The sequence below is a fragment of the Stigmatopora nigra genome, chromosome 10 (genome assembly GCF_051989575.1).
Source record: "Stigmatopora nigra isolate UIUO_SnigA chromosome 10, RoL_Snig_1.1, whole genome shotgun sequence".
NCBI lineage: Eukaryota > Metazoa > Chordata > Actinopteri > Syngnathiformes > Syngnathidae > Stigmatopora > Stigmatopora nigra.
Window position 1 is genome coordinate 2158069 of NC_135517.1, and position 18711 is coordinate 2176779.

The 18711-nt window shown below is 33.8% G+C and overlaps 1 protein-coding gene across 1 annotated transcript in view; it reads left to right on the plus strand.

The window, feature by feature from the left end:
* Positions 1–18711, plus strand: part of cacna2d2a (calcium channel, voltage-dependent, alpha 2/delta subunit 2a) — a 143270-nt gene that overhangs the window by 22621 nt on the left and 101938 nt on the right. The window contains exon 3 of the mRNA XM_077726040.1: positions 15711–15827. Coding sequence (XP_077582166.1) covers positions 15711–15827 — 117 coding nt within the window. The remainder of the gene's footprint in view (positions 1–15710; positions 15828–18711) is intronic.

Here is an 18711-nt window from a genome sequence, read left to right on the forward strand (position 1 = left end):
ATGGTCAGGTGTACTGTGGGAAATTGCAAGAAGTCATATAATGGAATATTTAGAGAGAAAAATCAATATAAATAGAAAAAGGTTAAAATTTAGCTCTTGCAAGGTTAAAATCTAAATATAATGAACGTTAAATTGTATGAATTGTACTATGAAGAGATTCAAATTGTGGAACAGTCATTTTGTTAGTTATTTTTTCACTAATATAAAGTTTTTTGGTTTTGTGGACATCAACTTTTGGCGACTTTAAAGTCTTTTTGAGAACAATTTTTTGAGTCCTCGGACGTCAACTTTTGGCGATCTTAAAGTCTTTGTAAGAACAATTTTTTGAGTCTCCAGACGTCATTTTTTGGCGACCTAAAAGTCTTTATGAGCAAAAAAATTTGAGTCCCCAGACATCAAGTTTTGGCGACTTGAGTTTAGTATGAAAAATTCGATTTTTTTAAAATCATTTTTTAGGTTTACACTAATAAAACATTATTGAAAATGACTATTGTTAATATAGACAACATAGTTTTTAATCTAAAGTTTTTCAGATGCTGGTTTTCCTTGATATTTTTATCAATACAAAAAATGTACCACTCAAAAACAGGTTGGGCAAACACTAGATTATCTTATGGTTGCGTATTCACCATTTTTTGTCCTTATTCAGACTTCAAAGTCAAACCAAAACAAATATCCAAACTATGTTATCACTTAGTTGCTATATGTTGTCATAAAGTGAAGTAACAAAGGCCTGCATGCAACTTTATGCAAATATTGTGTAATCTATCCTAATATTTATCAGTTTCCCAAGCAACCAATATCAAATCCATTTACTTTTCCCAATCATGAACTCTTCCAACAATCTCCCCAAATTAAATAACGACTTTTTAGCTAATTTTTCTCCCTTAAAATCAATGCATATGAAGCTAATGAACTTCCACTATTCGGCTATAGCCGAAAAAGCTCATTACTACAATGAATTTCACATTTCCTGCATGAAAAACCTCAAACTACAGAACCAGATTTCTCAATACAGAACCGAAACCAAGAAGAAGAACGAAATAATGGCGGAACAAGCCGAAGAAATCGCTTTTTTAAAGGAAAGTCTTCAACTTAGACAAGCAGAACTTGACCAGAGTCGAACAATCGTCAAAAAACAACAAGAACAAATCAGTTCTTTGGAACAAAGTCTTCACCAGCATCAAGAAGAGCTTCGGCAAAGCGAGAAGAAGGTTCAAATCCAGATATCGCAAATGTCTACCCTTGAGCAAAGTCTTATAGATAAGAAGGAGGAGTTAAAAGAAAATGATCAGACTTTTTTAAATCAAGAAGCTCAAATTACGGCATTACAACAAACCCTTCAAGACCGGATGGTTCAACTTGAGCAAAGCGAGTTGAAGGTTGAAGAACTAGATGAGAAGTTTCATCATTACATAGACTCCGCCCAGTTGGAGAAATCTAACCAACAAATTAGAGAGGAGAGAATGATGGAGAATTTACAAGCTTGCCATGTTAGGTTGAGATCCATGGAGGAGTTACAGAAGAAGAAGAAGACTTCGTTTTGGGCGGTGTTTTGTAATGATAGGAAACAAGCTGTCATGGCGGAAAATTTGGAAGGAGAATCAAGTGTGAGGAGGGAAAATGAGAGGGAGTTGAATACTGATACTCTTAAGAGACAGACGGAATTCAATCCTGAGGAAATGTTGGAGAGGAAGAAGAATGAAACTGGGAAACCTGTGAGGAGAGTTGCTTTTAATTGTTGAGTTGGACAATTGGATGGAGAGGGTTTAGTGTGGTAACTGTTTTTGGGGTGCTACAAAGTAGGCTGTGGAATGGGATTTTTCATTGAAGATTATTTATGCAAAGTAATGTAATAAATTTGAAGGTGCCTTTATATTTGAAAAGTTCCGAGTTGGCTTTATTTTGGTGTAAAGCAAGGGTGGTGGTCTGGACTATTTTAGATGTAATTTATAATTTAGATTTTTTTAATTAAAAACCTTGAATATTCAGTTTGTTATAGATTTAAAACAATCTTTATTTTAGATTTTTTAAATATAATTTTTGGATTTTACAAAATGATTTTTGAACTAAATATAGTGAGAAAATTGATTAAAAGATATAATCATTAATTTAAAAGGGTGAAAATCAGGATTTTATATACATTGGACCATTTTAGATACTTTGATTTTTTTTTTGATAAATGGATTAAAAGAACTGGATTAAAAGCCCTTAATATTCAGTTTTTTTATATCTATAAAACAATGTTTATATTAGCTTTTTTTAAATATATTTTTTAGATTTTACTAAATGATTTTTGAACTAAAAACAGAAAAAATGGATTAAAAATTACAATTATTGATTTAAAAGGGGAAAAATCAATAAATGTAATATACATCTATACTCTTCATTTTAATTTGATCCTAAAACAGAAAATCAGCACTCATGATTTACTTTCTCGGGCCACAAAAATTCTGCGGCGGGCCAGATTTAGCCCCCGGGCCACCACTTTGACACCAGTGGTCTAATGCACTAACAATGTCCGACTATAACCCTCATAGCCATACTCATGATTTATAAATAGAGCTGCTGATTTATTTTCCCGGGCCGCACAAAATAATACGGCGGGCCAGATTTGGCCCCTAAGCCACCACTTTGACACATGAGCACATTTTTTTTGTTTGATGTGGTTCCTTTTAACATTGCAATTTTCACCATATGTCAAATCATCGTCAATTATTTTACAAAACAATCTGAATGGGATATTTCAGTAAAATACTGAAGTTAATAAAAATAATTGGTATTAAAACTCAGAATTTGAATGGTTCACATACATGTTGGGATTGATAGAATGGTTTTGTACTCCTCACAATCATCCTGTGATTGGCTGAGGGTTATTCTGTCTGTTGGTTCTCAGTCTAGACTTCATTAACTCCACAGAAAATAGCTTGTCTACAGAATTTATACTGAAATAGTCTGAATTCTGGTCTAGTGTTTCAAATTAGACTGTGTGACGGATGCTTTGAGGACCCCAATGTAATGAAGTCCTGACTCTTTCCATAGTTCCCAAATGGGGAAAGCATTAATCTGGCCCAGCTGGACACACTGAAATTAATGATCATTTACACCAACGCCATAATCAGACTCCACGCTGTCCTCCAATAGTAAATTGCTTCTTTTGTTCCGCAAGATTCCAATGTTTTTCTTCTTCTTTTTTTTAGCATGCCTCTCTGTCATTGTCTGCCGTGAAACCGTTGCGTGCCTCCACTCTCTTCCCCAGGTTGTTTGCCGTTATTGGTCATTAAGCGTTTCCATGGAAACAGACACTTGGGCAAAATTTGGGAAATTATATAAAAGCTGCTTTGGCCATGTTCAATTGAGAGAGTCTATTTTTTGCATGAGATTAACTAGTTTGGTCATTCTTGCGTGGGTCTTTGCTGGGAAAATTGAGTGTGATTTGTTTAATATGTGTGTATGTGTATATATGTGTATATGTGAATATATGTCTATATGTCTAAATGTGTATATATGTGTATGTGTATAAATGTGTGTGTGTATAAATGTGTATATGTATGCATATGTATGTATATATGTAATAATGTATGTGCATATGTATGTATATATGTGCATATATATGTATATATGTGCATATATATGTATATATGTGCATATCTATGTATATATGTGCATATATATGTATATATGTGCATATCTATGTATATATGTATGCATATGTATGTATATATGTAATAATGTATGTGCATATGTATGTATATATGTGCATATGAATGTATATATGTGCATATATATGTATATATGTGCATATATATGTATATATGTGCATATATATGTATATATGTGCATATATATGTATATATGTGCATATATATGTATATATGTGCATATATATGTATATATGTGCATATATATGTATATATGTGCATATATATGTATATATGTGCATATATATGTATATATGTGCATATATATGTATATATGTGCATATATATGTATATATGTTCATATATATGTATATATGTGCATATATAGGTATATATGTGCATATATATGTATATATGTGTGCATATATATGTGCATATATATGTATATATGTGTGCATATATATGTGCATATATATGTATATATGTGTGCATATATATGTGCATATATATGTATATATGTGTGCATATATATGTGCATATATATGTATATATGTGCATATATGTGCATATATGTGCATATATGTGCATATATGTGCATATATGTGCATATATGTGCATATATGTGTATATATGTGTATATATGTGCATATATGTGTATATATGTGCATATATGTGCATATATGTGCATATATGTGCATATATGTGCATATATGTGCATATATGTGCATATATGTGCATATATGTGCATATATGTGCATATATGTGCATATATGTGCATATATGTGCATATATGTGCATATATGTGTATATATGTGCATATATATGTATACATGTGCATATGTATGTATGTGTGTATATGTATGTATGTATATGTATGTACAAAATCTTACAGTAGAGGAGCTTTGTGTTTTTTAATATCTGACCGTGGTGGTGCATTTTTGCCTTTCTTTCCAATATTTTCAAAGTTTGCTTAGTGTTGTTGCAACCATTGTTGCTTAACTGTCTGTATAAGTAGTGTAGCTTGACCAATGGTGGTCTTTGTACGTTTTTACACTGGAGTTAGGCTTTCAAATGAAGGTTTGAAAGACAGCCAAGGTTTCCAACTGGGGCTAAAAGAGCAAAAACAACAAAAAGGTGAACGGTTGTTGATGTCCACTGAGGTGCGATAAGTTGGCAGATAACGGATTTTTTGTCTTTGGGGGCCTGTCTGTGTAATTAGGTTGTTATCTTTGTGTAATGACTCAACACAGAGACGCTCTCGAGCAGACTTAGCGAGCATTAGGAAAAAGATGTGCGAAAACCTGAGGGGAGCCGTGAGTCCAAGTCCACCTGTAAAACCAAAGGCTATACTCTTGGCAGAGGGTTGAAATGTAACAGACAGTAAAGGGCCGCTAAATTGCTTGAGGATACCTCCCTGTTATCCTTCTGTTTTGCCGCCGGTGAGCTTAGAGATAAGAGAGCCTGGACAAAATGGCTGCCACAGCAACAGTACTGCAGGTTGGATTAAACAAAACAAAAAAATACACAGTTGGAATTGGTGCCAATCAGTGCAGGAACGGTGGCAATTTAAGTCATTTCAATGTGAATGATGGTTTGATGTACTGGTTTTGTAAATGGAGTCATTTGTACATTTACCCTCATTGTATGCAGTAGTTGTTATTTTTGCAGTCATAAAGGAAACATTATTCTTTTAATTATATACATATTGGGCAAGAGTCTCAGAATTGGAATATCTATATATATAAGTATGTGCATATATATAAGTATATGTATGTGTATATACATATATATATATATATATGTGTGTGTATACATAGAAGTATATGTATGTGTGTACACACATACTTGCATATATACACATGCATATACTTAGATATATATACATGCACTTATATATATACTCATACATGGACTATATATATATATATATATATAGTCCATGTATGAGTATATGTGTGTATATATATATATATATATATATATATATATATATATATATATATATATATACTCATACATGGACTATATATATATATATATATATATAGTCCATGTATGAGTATATATATAAGTGCATGTATATATATCTAAGTATATGCATGTGTATATATGCAAGTATGTGTGTATATATAAGTATAGGTATGTGTATATATAAGTATATTTATGTGTATATATAAGTATATGTATTTATGTATATATATAAGTATATGTATTTATGTATATATATATATATAAGTATGTATTTATGTATATAAATAAGTATATGTATATATGTATGTACATGAGTATATATGTATAAGTACATGTATATCTGTATATACATAAGTATGTGTATATTCATAAGTATATGTATGTGTATATATATGTATATCCTAAAAACATGCATGCTAGGCTAGTTGAACATTAAATGTTCTTCTAGCCAATCCAAGGTATACCCTGCCTGATGTTAGCTGGGATAGTCTCCAGCACCCCCTGCACAATAACCATCTCTGTGCATGAATATTCGATGGTTCACATTTTGAGGTGGTTAGCTTTAACTCTTCGTCAAACATCTTTTCCCCTGCACTTTTGTGCAACATCTCCATACGTGTCCATATTGTTTATTTTTAATTTAAAAAAATATCTAGACGCCAAGTTAGACGGCTGGATAGGTGCCAGGTTTCATCAGCGGAGAGGAAATGGTGCGTAATTAGTAGAGGAGGAGACTCCATAGCGAGACAAACCCCTCAAGCCTTTTGTCTCCTCAGCAGGAGGACCTCCACACAAAACCCACTCGAAAAGAACACGCCGAAAAACACCCTGACACGCGTGAAGCAAAAATATAATGTACGCCATTTCCTACGTTTGAAGTCCTTCTACGCGTGGCAGCGTGAAATCCTCCACACAACACCCGCATATTACTCCATTTGTCCTTTTTTACCCTTTTAATCTCGCTACTTTGAAGGAATACAATGAAAAAGCAAGAAATTATGATTGTATATATAATATAGTGAACATGGATGTCGAGGAAGTCGGAAAAAATGGTGGCCTGAAGAATTATGGGAAGGTTTTTTTGCGTTTTTTTTGTTTTTTTTACCGGGTGTTTTTGTGAGAAATCCTGGCGGATGAAAAAAAGCAATTCTCTACCATCAGCAAGTTAATAAAAAGCCTGTACTTTATCTCCGTCGAAAAGACAAATGCTATGACGAAGGATGGAAAGGAGAAGAAAAGATGGGGGTGGGTTGGCCCACATTTTCGTCTCATCCTTTCTCTCACTTTCTGCAAATCACTTTTGCTAGGAATTGTTGTGTGATTGGGTCACCTGGTATGGTGGCTTAGGATCAGTACTCGAGTACAGGGCTATTTATTTGTTTCATTTACAGTGGTACCTTGAGATATGAGGTTATTCTAGGCCGGGACTGAGCTCGTATGTTGATTTACTCGTAATTTAAATGAACGTTTCCCATTGAAATGAATTAAAAATAAATTAATTTGTTACAGAGCCTCTGAAAAAACACCAAAAACTGGATTTTGGATTGGAAAAACATTTTTATTTGTTCTTATTCGCTATGTATTAACAAAGTAACAAATTAGTGGTTTAATAGTACTAAAATGTGTTTAATAGTACTAAAATGCGTTTAATAGTTCTAAAATCAGACTTTTTGCATGGCAACACGCTCGTGACATAAAAAAGACATTTTAGATGAACTTGGATTACGATGCAGACACTCAAAAATAAATTTAATCTAACCATACACTAAAGTAACAAATAACTAGTGGTGTAACATTACTAAAATGTGTTTAATATTATTAAAATCAGTCTTTTTGCACGGCAACACGCTCGTAACATAACATAAACTTAAATGAACTTGGATTACGATGCCAAAAATAAATGTAATCTAACCTTACACTAAAATAACACAAACTAGTGGTTTAAAGGTACTAAAATGTGTTTAATATTATTAAAATCCGACTTTTTGCACGGCAACAGTCTCGTAACATAACAAACAAATTTAAATGAACTTGGATTACAATGTCAAAAATAAATTTAATCTAACTTTACACTAAAGTAACAAATAACTAGTGATTTAACACTCCTAAAATGTGGTTAATAGTACTAAAATCTGACTTTTTGCATGGCAACGCGCACGTAACATAAAATTCACAAATTTAAATGAACTTGAATTACGATGCAGACACATTAAAAAGTAAATTTAATCTAACTTTACCCTAAAATAAGAAATAACTAGTGGTTTAAAAGTACTAAAATGTGTTTAATAGTACTAAAATCCGACTTTTTGCATGGCAACGCGCTCGTAACATAACATAACATGAATTTACATTTAAATAAACTTGGTTTACAAAGCAGACACTCAAAAATAAATGTAATCTAACCTTACACTAAACTTAATTCTAATTTTGTTTTAAATTTTGATACCTATCTTGGCTCAATTAGCCCCACCTCCATCCTAACTTTCAGATGCAACCTATCGAAGGTCGTTTGCTTTTGTCTTCCCTTCAAAATATTCCCAGGTATTTATCAACTAATAATACTAAGAAATCATTTCTTTTAGGCCATTTCCGAAGTGTAATCAGAACACATGACGTAACTAGAACTTCGTGCCCTTGTGCAAAGAACCCCATTATGAATCAAAGATCTTATTTGTCTTATTTACTCTCTCAATCAAATCCAAACGCTCACAAATATTCCGTAATGACTCAGAATACTCGCAGCTGAACACACTTGCATGTCATTGAGATTAGGTGATCTTTATTGGCTTTTTGGGGGGGTGTTTGACCGCGTTTGTGTCTTTTGTTCCCACCTGTTTGGATCACCGGCTCGACAATCCCACTGATAATGTCGCCGCCCCCCTCTCTCGCCGTTCAATGTCACCCTCTTCTTATCGCAAACACTCCGAATGGGGTGCATGTAAATACGTTGGCTCGCCTTTGTTTCCTGTGACGTTTGCAAGCGTGTAGATAATACCTTGTATTTCCTTGGGGGACACGTTACAATCATGCCTTTTTTTTTTACTGATTTACAGATTGGATGTGGTATTTTTGAGGGGGTTAAAGGATGGTTTTGTATTGCTTAGAGTGGTTATTCCATTGGATGAATTGTAGGCTCTCAGTTAATAATAGTCCTGGAAAGTTTTGGATTTTTGCATAGATGGACATTGGAATTTTTTTTTTCAGTGTGTGATTGGATAACTTTATTTGTACCGTATTTGGGAAATTTTATTGTTATAGTAGCAAGAGGGTGAGAATACAGACACAGAAAAATACGTTTTTGACAGAAATATGTAGGTAATGAGTAAGTTAATAAATAAATACATAGATACATAGAAAAATATATACGTAATTAGACAAATACATGAGTGTTGCTGAAAAAAATGTATAAAAAATTCAAAAATAAATAAATATAAATGAATAAATACAAATAAATAAATGAATAAATACAAATAAATGAATAAATACAAAAAATACATACCAAAAATATAGTTAATTAATTAATTAAAATACTAAAATGGGGCTGATAAAATAGTAGTCATAATGTGAATTTCAGAGGTTAATTTAGTCGGACTTTCCTGAAAAACTGTACTCTCAAATACAACTTATTCTCACCTCTTGGTTAATTGTCACATGTTAAACATTATCATAGACATAATCATTGAAGGGTAGGGTCATTTTAAGGTCATATTTGGCAGTGTGACAAGATATTGAAGTAGTTTTTAAAAAAATATATGTATTTGTGTAATATGGTGTGAATTTTGGCAGTTTTTATTACGACCGTTATGTGATTTGGTCAAGTAACTCCAGATCTTGTTGTTCCTTCATGATAGTAACTACCTTTTCAGAAAACTGCTTTTTGAGTGTCTTTGAGATATGATTTTGAGAACAAATCATATCTCAAGGTATTTTAATCACAAGGTGAAGCTGTCTTTTGTGAATGTAATTATTCAATTTCACTCCGAAACTGAAATTTAATCAAATGTAATACCTCCAACATCCTCCAGGAGAAAATAAAATAACACCTCATTGATACATTTTCGTGTTAATGTCTTAGTCCTAACGTATCAATGAGGGAGGAATGCTTATCTCTCCGCGAAGTGGGCCACAATAGGCCTACTTGACAGAGACGAATACTCCATCGTTAAGGAGTATTAGTAGGCTCGGTTAAGCGGACTATCAGTCTCTGAAAACGGCAGTAGTCCCACCACGGGGAGCCCCGTTTGAGACGGAACGCACCGGGAGTTTCACGCCATTCAATAAAAGCCAAAGCCGGCAGTAGGCTTGACAAATTTAGCGGGCATCAGACATTGACGGCTACACTTGATGTCATGTTTTGGGGGAAGAGTTCTTTGCCGTAATGAGACAGCAGAGGGAGAAAAACAGACTGATGATGAGTGTCAGTGGAGGGAAAGCTTGTACACAAGCTGTCACTGAGACTTAATTTTACTAGGGATGCAACTTTGTTAGCATTTGTCGCTAACGGAAGCCGGCACGATAGTGTGATTGAGTTCAAAGTTTACTATTGGGTGGTATCTCAAGATAAATGCCCCAAATTTTACTCGTATCTCAAGATAAATGCGCAAAATTTTACTCGTATCTCGGGGTAAATGCCACAAATTTTACTCGTATCTCAAGATAAATGCCCAAAATTGTACTCGCATCTCAAGATAAATGCGCAAAATTTTACTCGTATCTCGGGGTAAATGCCACAAATTTTACTCGTATCTCAAGATAAATGCCCAAAATTTTACTCGTATCTCGGGGTAAATGCCACAAATTTTACTTGTATCTCAAGATGCCCGAAATTGCACTCGCATCTCAAGATAAATGCCCAAAATTTTACCTGTATCTCAAGATAAATGCCCAAAAAATTTACTCGTATCTCAAGATAAATGCCCCAAAATTATACTCCTATCTCAAGATAAATGCCCCAAATTTTCCTCGCATCTCAAGATAAATGCCCCAAATTTTACCCGTATCTCAAGATAAATGCCCAAAATTTTACCTGTATCTCAAGATAAATGCCCCAAATTTTACTCGTATCTCAAGATAAATGCCTAAAATTTTACTTGTATCTCAAGCCAAATGCCCAAAATTTTACTCTTCTCCCAAGATAAGTGCCCAAAATTTCACTCATCTCAAATTTCTCTTATGCAAGCCCACTCTTATGTCATGGTACCACTATACTTTGTTGTTGTGGTTGATAGATGTACACAATCCTAATGTTTTTATGCATGATAGTTTATTATTTAAACGGTTTGCATACATGCTATTACCCTCTGTGTACCCATCTGTGTGTTGACAGTACCACACTTGAGTTTTTGGCATACTGAAACCCGTCATCGTGGGTTAATGTGGAGCATGACATAATGTACGTGATGTGTACAAGATGTACTCTAGAGAGCACGTCATTGTGAAAATTTCATTCGCCCTTTTTTTTGCCAGCAAAAACATATTGGTGGCAATTGGCAGTCGCCACTGTCACATCCTGCGTAAAAGTGTCAGTGGCAGAAGGTTTGATTGGCCGTCATCGTGTTTCCTCTGAAAATGACAGGCCGCCGCCACCGCCACAAAATGCTGCCCAGGCTTGGTTGCCTCAAGCCAAACTGCATGACTGATTAGCTAGAACCAATAGTCGTTTTAATTCGGGAACAAATGAGGCTCTTTATAGTTTTAATGGACGACACAACACAGTTACATTATGGTTTTTATTTGATTTTTTTGTTTTGAATGGCTGGAATCCTATTTTTTAGGGAGGAAATGTTTTTAGTTGCCATGTCAAATAGTCAGCATTTTCTAGATGTCTGAACATGGAGATAGAGATAAGACACACCCACAAAACTCAAGAGGCTATTTGCTAGATATGATTAAATTATTTATTTCAAATTTCACGGAAACTATCAGAATTTTTCATTCTATTGGCTAGCATGGTTAATTGTCATCAACAAGGCTGTTCTAATCAGTTTAGTTGTTTAATTTGTATTATCAGTTAGTAAAGGGTATTGCAATCATTAATAAGGGGAATGATTGGCTTGGGTTGCCAGATATGTATGAAGTTATGCTAACAAATAATCATCTGGTATGTAGTGGAAAAAATATATTTTTTAAGGAATGTTCATTCCCAGGACCTCATCTCATCTTATTTTCAGAACCGCTATATCTTCACTCAAGTCGCAGGGGGTGCTGAAGCCTATCCCAGCTGATTTTGGTCAGTTGTCATCAGCAAAGCTTTTCTAATCAGTTTAGTTGTTTAATTTTTATTATTAGTAAAGGGCCTGAATATTCAGTTTTTTATAGATCTAAAACAATATTTATTTTAGCTTTTTTTAAATATATTTTTAGATTTTACAAAATGATTTTTGAACTAAAAACACAGAAAAATGCATTTAAAAAATGACAATTATTGATTTAAAAGGGTGAAAATCAGGAAATTTAACATACATCTATACTCTTCATTTTAATTTGATCCTAAAACAGAAAGTCAGCACTCATGATTTACTTTCTTGGGCCACAAAAAATTCTTCAGCGGGCCAGATTTAGCCCCCGGGCCACCACTTTGACACCAGTGGTCTAATGCACTAAGAATGTCCGACTATAACACTCATAGCCATACTCATGATTTATAAATAGAGCTGCCCTATATAAAGTTAACTTTCATTTGGATATAAATTATACATGAATACATAGTAAAGCTACCTTTACTTTAGTACTATAATTGCGATTGTTAACCAGAGACTACAAATCACTATAAAGTATTTTTGCGGTGTTGTTTAATTGACTGTTTAATAACGATTGACAGTGTATTTAAAGTACAAACCGTAGTAAAAGATGTATACATTGTTCTTAAATATATATTTACCGTTTAAGTGAAAGACGGGTTGATACTTTGGCCGACTGTTATTAAAACACCGTGAATTGACAAATGCAATAATAACAGTCGTTCCTCGGGTAATGTTTTTAAAATGGCAGCAAAAACGATTGCTTTTTTGTTTGTGTTTGTGCAAAAAAAATAAACAGTCGGGGAAATTGGGCAGGCGGATCCATTACAGTCGCGTCATGCTTGATTTAACAGTAGGAGTCGCTATAGAGTACTGACACATCATCAGTGATATTCATGAGAAATGTAGCCATATTGTCAAGAATAGTTTGGAATTTATATTAAAAGTCTAGGCATGGTTTTTCCATATTAATGTTTCCATTAAAAAAAGTGTAACCTCTACAATATTTTAAGGTTAAGAAAATAAATTGCTGTGCTTGTACCTCATTTAAGTTGAATGATAATGAGGAATTGTACTCGGTCTAGTGGCTTATTGTAGGGTTGGAATTTTTTCATGTGGAAAATCGCCTATGGCAGTCCAAAAGATTATAACTGCTAATTTATGGAGACATTTTTAGTTCGTTTCTCACCTGGAAACGTGACTCACTTAATCTTCCAGGGTTATTATGGAAATTAATATTGATTTGTAAACAAATGTCTGTTTTTTTTTTACCTTCAATTTTTTTACTGGATCTGACAAAAGTTTTATCTTCTATCCAATAGCTGCTTAAATTGATGTACTGTACTTTCTCGCATATTAGCCACGTTTAAGCCATACCCTTAAAATTGCTTTAAAATCGTTGAATTTTACAATTTCTCGCATATAAGTCGCCCCCTGATTCATAATTTTCATCTCCGTATTTATGGTTTTAATAGTGAGTGCAAACTTGTTACTTCTAAGGGAAGATATATCTTATTTTCCTTTTTCCTTTTAAAACTGCCTTAAAATCGTTGAATTTTACAATTTCTCGCATATAAGCCGTCCCCTGATTCACAATTGTCACCTCTATATTCATGGTTTTAATAGGGAGTACAAAGATGTTACTTTAAAGGGAAAATCTACGGTATTTTCCCTTAAAATTGCCTTAAATTCATTGAATTTGAAAATTTCTCGCATATAAGCCGCCCCCTGATTCACAATTGTCACCTCCATTTTCATGGTTTTAATAGGGAGTGCAAACGTGTTACTTTTAAAGAAAAATCTACCATATTTTCCTTTAAAATTGCCTTAAAATCATTGAATTTTACAATTTCTCGCATATAAGCCTCCCCCTGATTCACAATTTTCACTTCCATATTCATGTTTTTTATAGGGAGTATAAACGTTTTACTTTGAAGGAAAAATCTACCTTATATTGCTTTAAAATTGCCTTAAAATCATTAAATTTTACAATTTCTCTCATATAAGCCGTCCCTTGATATTGTGGTTTGAATTTTTTTGATATGGAAAATCGCCTATGGCATTCCATAACTTCTAATTTATGAAGATTCATTTTCAGTCCATTTCTCACCTGGAAACATACCTCACTTCATCTTCCCAACCATTATATAAATAAATATTGATTAGTAAACAAATGTATTGTTTTTTTACCTTCATTTATGTATATTTATGTTTTTACTGGATCTGACAAAAGTATTCTAGCAGCTTAAAATTGATGTGTGTCATTGTAGCCAGGAGAGAGAGAAAAAAAAGTCTTTTTAATCTATTACCGGAAGTTAAAGGCAATCTGTGGTCCCTGGGGGTCTTGCCAAAATAAGACCGAGGCCAGGCAAATCTCATCAGAGTGCTTGGCTGGCTCAGTCAGAACTCTGGGAGCAGATGTGTCAGCTGACTGGGCCAATGGCTGCTTGCCCAGCTTTCAGCTTGATAGAGACAACGCCAGTGGAGGATGAGGTTGTTTTCTCTCGTTCTGAGCATCAACGCGTCACTTTGACGTATATGGAGGATTTCGTAAGATGTGCTTACGTTTGCAATTCTTGGGAGGAGAGTGACTTTGACAATCCAGGATGCAGTATATTTGATATGAGATCACTTGGTAGAATATTAGTGTTTCTATTTTTTTATTCTCTATTGTGTTATGGTTGGTGGGTTGGATATGTGTCAATGAATCTAGTAAATATTGAGGATTTGCTCTGCTGTAAAAGGATTTTTATTGTTTTAATTACCATATTTTCTTGCATATAAGCAGTACAGAAAAATGCTCAGAAAAATGATGACTGAAACGAGGGTACGGCTTATATGTGCACAAATTAGACTTGATATCAGGACTTTATCACTAGTTTTTTCCATATATTACCTCACAGGTTTGTGGAGAGCCATATGCACCCATGGAAAGAGCCACATATGGCTCAAGAGCTGTAGGTTCCCTTTAAATATTCTTTTATGGTCGCTCTATTCTGTTGGTAGGTTATCCAATCAATCCAGTATTTTTTTAGACAGTACTTGTAGTAAAACTGTTCTACTCGGACGTTTGGTCGCCCCGGACGTTTGGTCGCCCAGACGTTTGGTCGCCCGGACGTTTGGTCGCCCGGACGTTTGGTCGCCCGGACGTTTGGTCGCCCGGACGTTTGGTCGCCCGGACGTTTGGTCGCCCGGACGTTTGGTCGCCCGGATGTTTGGTCGCCTGGACGTTTGGTCCTCGGTCTTTTGGTCGCCAGTCTTTTGGTCTCCAGTCTTTTGGTCCCCAGTCTTTTGGTCCCCAGTCTTTTGGTCCCCAGTCTTTTGGTCCCCAGTCTTTTGGTCCCCAGTCTTTTGGTCGCCAGTCTTTTGGTCGCCAGTCTTTTGGTCGCCAGTCTTTTGGTCGCCAGTCTTTTGGTCGCCAGTCTTTTGGTCGCCAGTCTTTTGGTCGCCAGTCTTTTGGTCCCCAGTCTTTTGGTCCCCAGTCTTTTGGTGACAGAGAGTTTACTGTTGAAAACAGCTCTCATTGTTCTACTCAAGGTCAGAGGTTCCCCATGTTCTCTTGTACCTCAAATTAAGGATTTTTTGGACAGGATTTATTGTTGATTTGAAATTTGTTCCGGCCTGTAACTACCCCCCGGTTAAGTGCCCCGTTAAGATTCCGATCCGTGTTTGCCTATACTACAACAGCGAGGCTTACGAGAAACGGTGGCAGACGGCTGACTTGCTCGACGGATCATGTTTACCATCTTGTGTGTTTGCTCCAGAGCAAGCATGCTGCTCCCTTGCGATTAAATTATTTATCCCCTTAAAACAAACGAAGGTGCGCTGTGTAATCGGAGTTGTGCTTTGTGTTGTGTAGATTTACAACGAGAAGAAGAGCCAGTTTGAAATCAAGAGGAACAACCCTAAGGACCTGGTGGAGAGAGTGGCACGGGATATTTCCAAGCTGCTAAACAGTAAGCGGAAAGCCCTGGAGGTAAGCCGCTAAATGCTACAAACACGTCATGATACATAAAGACTTTGGTACATATTTATGTGCAAATAAATGCAGCAAATATGTTCCATAAACGAAAAAAAATGTTCATCACAGAGGTAACACAAGCAATTCACGTTTTTTTATTGCAAATTTGACCGCTAATGGTTGAAATTCCAAAATATTTTTTAGTATAAACAAATGACACCAATTTTAGCCAATGGGAGGCTGGTTAAATTCCGATTAAATAATATATAAAAATAACAGCACAAACTAAAGTTTTTTTTTCAGCAGAAATGCTGGTACTTTTTTCAACAAAGTTATATAAGAGGATACAGCTGTAACATTTAAGCAGGTCTCTACTTTCTCTTGATTTCTAGCATACAATCAAGAAGTAATACTCATAAACATTTGTTTATCCTGATGAGGAAAATAATCTGATGTTGACCTTTTTTTAAACTGCCCGAGATTGCAGTAAACTGTTCACCAGCTTTAATTCCTTCTCTTCTCCCTTTAAAAATATGAAGAGAAGATATTTTTATGTGTATATATGTATACATACATATATATACACATGCATGAAATATATACATATATATACACATACATGAAATATATACACATATATACACATACATACATATATATATATATATATATATATATATATATATATATATATATATATATATATATATATATATATATATATATATATATATATATATATATATATATATATATATATATATATATATATATATATATATATATATATATATATATATATATATATATATATATATATATATATATATATATATATATATATATATACACATACTTATATATACGCATACATGAAATATATACACATATATACATATACATGAAATATATACACATATATACATATACATGAAATATATACACATATATACACATACATGAAATATATACACATATATACACATACATGAAATATATACACATATATACACATACATGAAATATATACACATATATACACATACTTATATATACACATTTATACACATACTTATATATACACATACATGAAATATATACACATATACACATACTTATATATACCCATACATGAAATATATACACATATATACACATACATGAAATATATACACATATATACACATACAACGAATATATACACATATACACACACATATATATATATACACATACATATATATACACATATATCTAGACATACATATACATACACACATATATACATACACATACATAAATACATATATACACATACATATATACACATGCATAGATTCATATATATAGATAGATATATAGATATTTTCCATTGTAATATCCATTGTTTATCTTTTTTAGAGGGTAGGAATGAATTAATTTGTCTTTATAGTTCTTTTCTATAGGAAAATTTGATTTGAGATACAAGTAAATTGACATACAAGCTCGGTACCATAACGCATTAAGCTCATACTTCAAGGTTTCACTGTATTTAGTCAGTGTTACAGTTGTGTGTCACACACAACTGTGTTTTTTTAGAGCGTGGAAATGAATGAATTTGTATTTATAGTTAATTTCTATCGTAAAAAATGATTTGAGATATAAGTAAATCGACATAGGAGCTCAGTCCCATAAAGTATCATCGTATTAGCTCATATCTCAAGGTTTCACTGTATTTCGTCAATGTTTCAGAAGTATTTCACCTGAAATATCAATGTCAATTAATTTCACATATATCAGATATGCACATAACCTCAAAATTGGCCACTTTAGCAGAAATCCTTCCACATTTCTATAAAAAAATGTTCTCTTTTCATGCTTTTATCAACATTATCCACAAAAGCCCTTCTCCTATATACACATATATATACACATGCATAGATACACATATATATATATATAGATAGATATATAGATATTTTCCATTGTAATATCCAATTTTTAAATCTTTTTTAGAGGATCCACAAAAGCCCTTCTACTACCAACTATCAAAGTCTCAAAAAAAAAAAAAAACACTCAAACTCCCTACTTTCCATTCCCATTCAACAAAAAAAAAAACATTCCAACCCTTTCTACTTCTACCAAAAACTTTTTTTTACACCTTTCCTCGCTCATTTTGAAATCTATGAATTTCTAAAACATCATTTTCTTGATTTCTACATGCCGGAGGGGGAAACATTCTCATTCCAGACCGCCTCTTTTTACCTTTCTTCATTTCCTCCCTCCATCTTGTGTGAGTCTAGCGGACATGTTGAAGTTATGTGTGTGTTTTTTAACAAAAAAATGTGTGTGTGTCAGGTAGGGGAAAGAAAAGTGCAAAACCAATGTCATTCCAAATCCAATCATGGCTATTGGAGATGTACTACGTGGCCTTGTTCCCTTTAGGGATCCCAACTTTGGAATTAATCACGCCCTGAGAGACCTCCACTCCTCGGGATGAATGTGCTTTATCCCCCCAACCCCAAAACACCACATGCTTTTGGAAGATATACACACTTTTCATCCATTTTTTGGGGGGTTTTTGAAAGAGAAAACCTTTAAAAATGTCAGCACTTTTTATACTCAAGTGAGCCTTTCAGAATGGGAATGAATGCTTGTTGGAAAGTCTTCAAAACTGAAGACTTTCCAGTAAGGGTTGAATCATTCCATTTTGTATTTATTCTTACTTTTGAGAAGGGTTTTTTTTGTAGAGGAAATGTTCTTGGTTAGTTTGAAAGTGGGATTGAATGGATTATTATTTTAATCAATAATACTAATGCATATTAGCCACCTTTGTGTATAAGGCGAACCCTTAAAATGACCTTAAAATCGTTTATTTTGACAATTTCTCGCGAATAAGCCGTCCTGTGATTCGTAATTT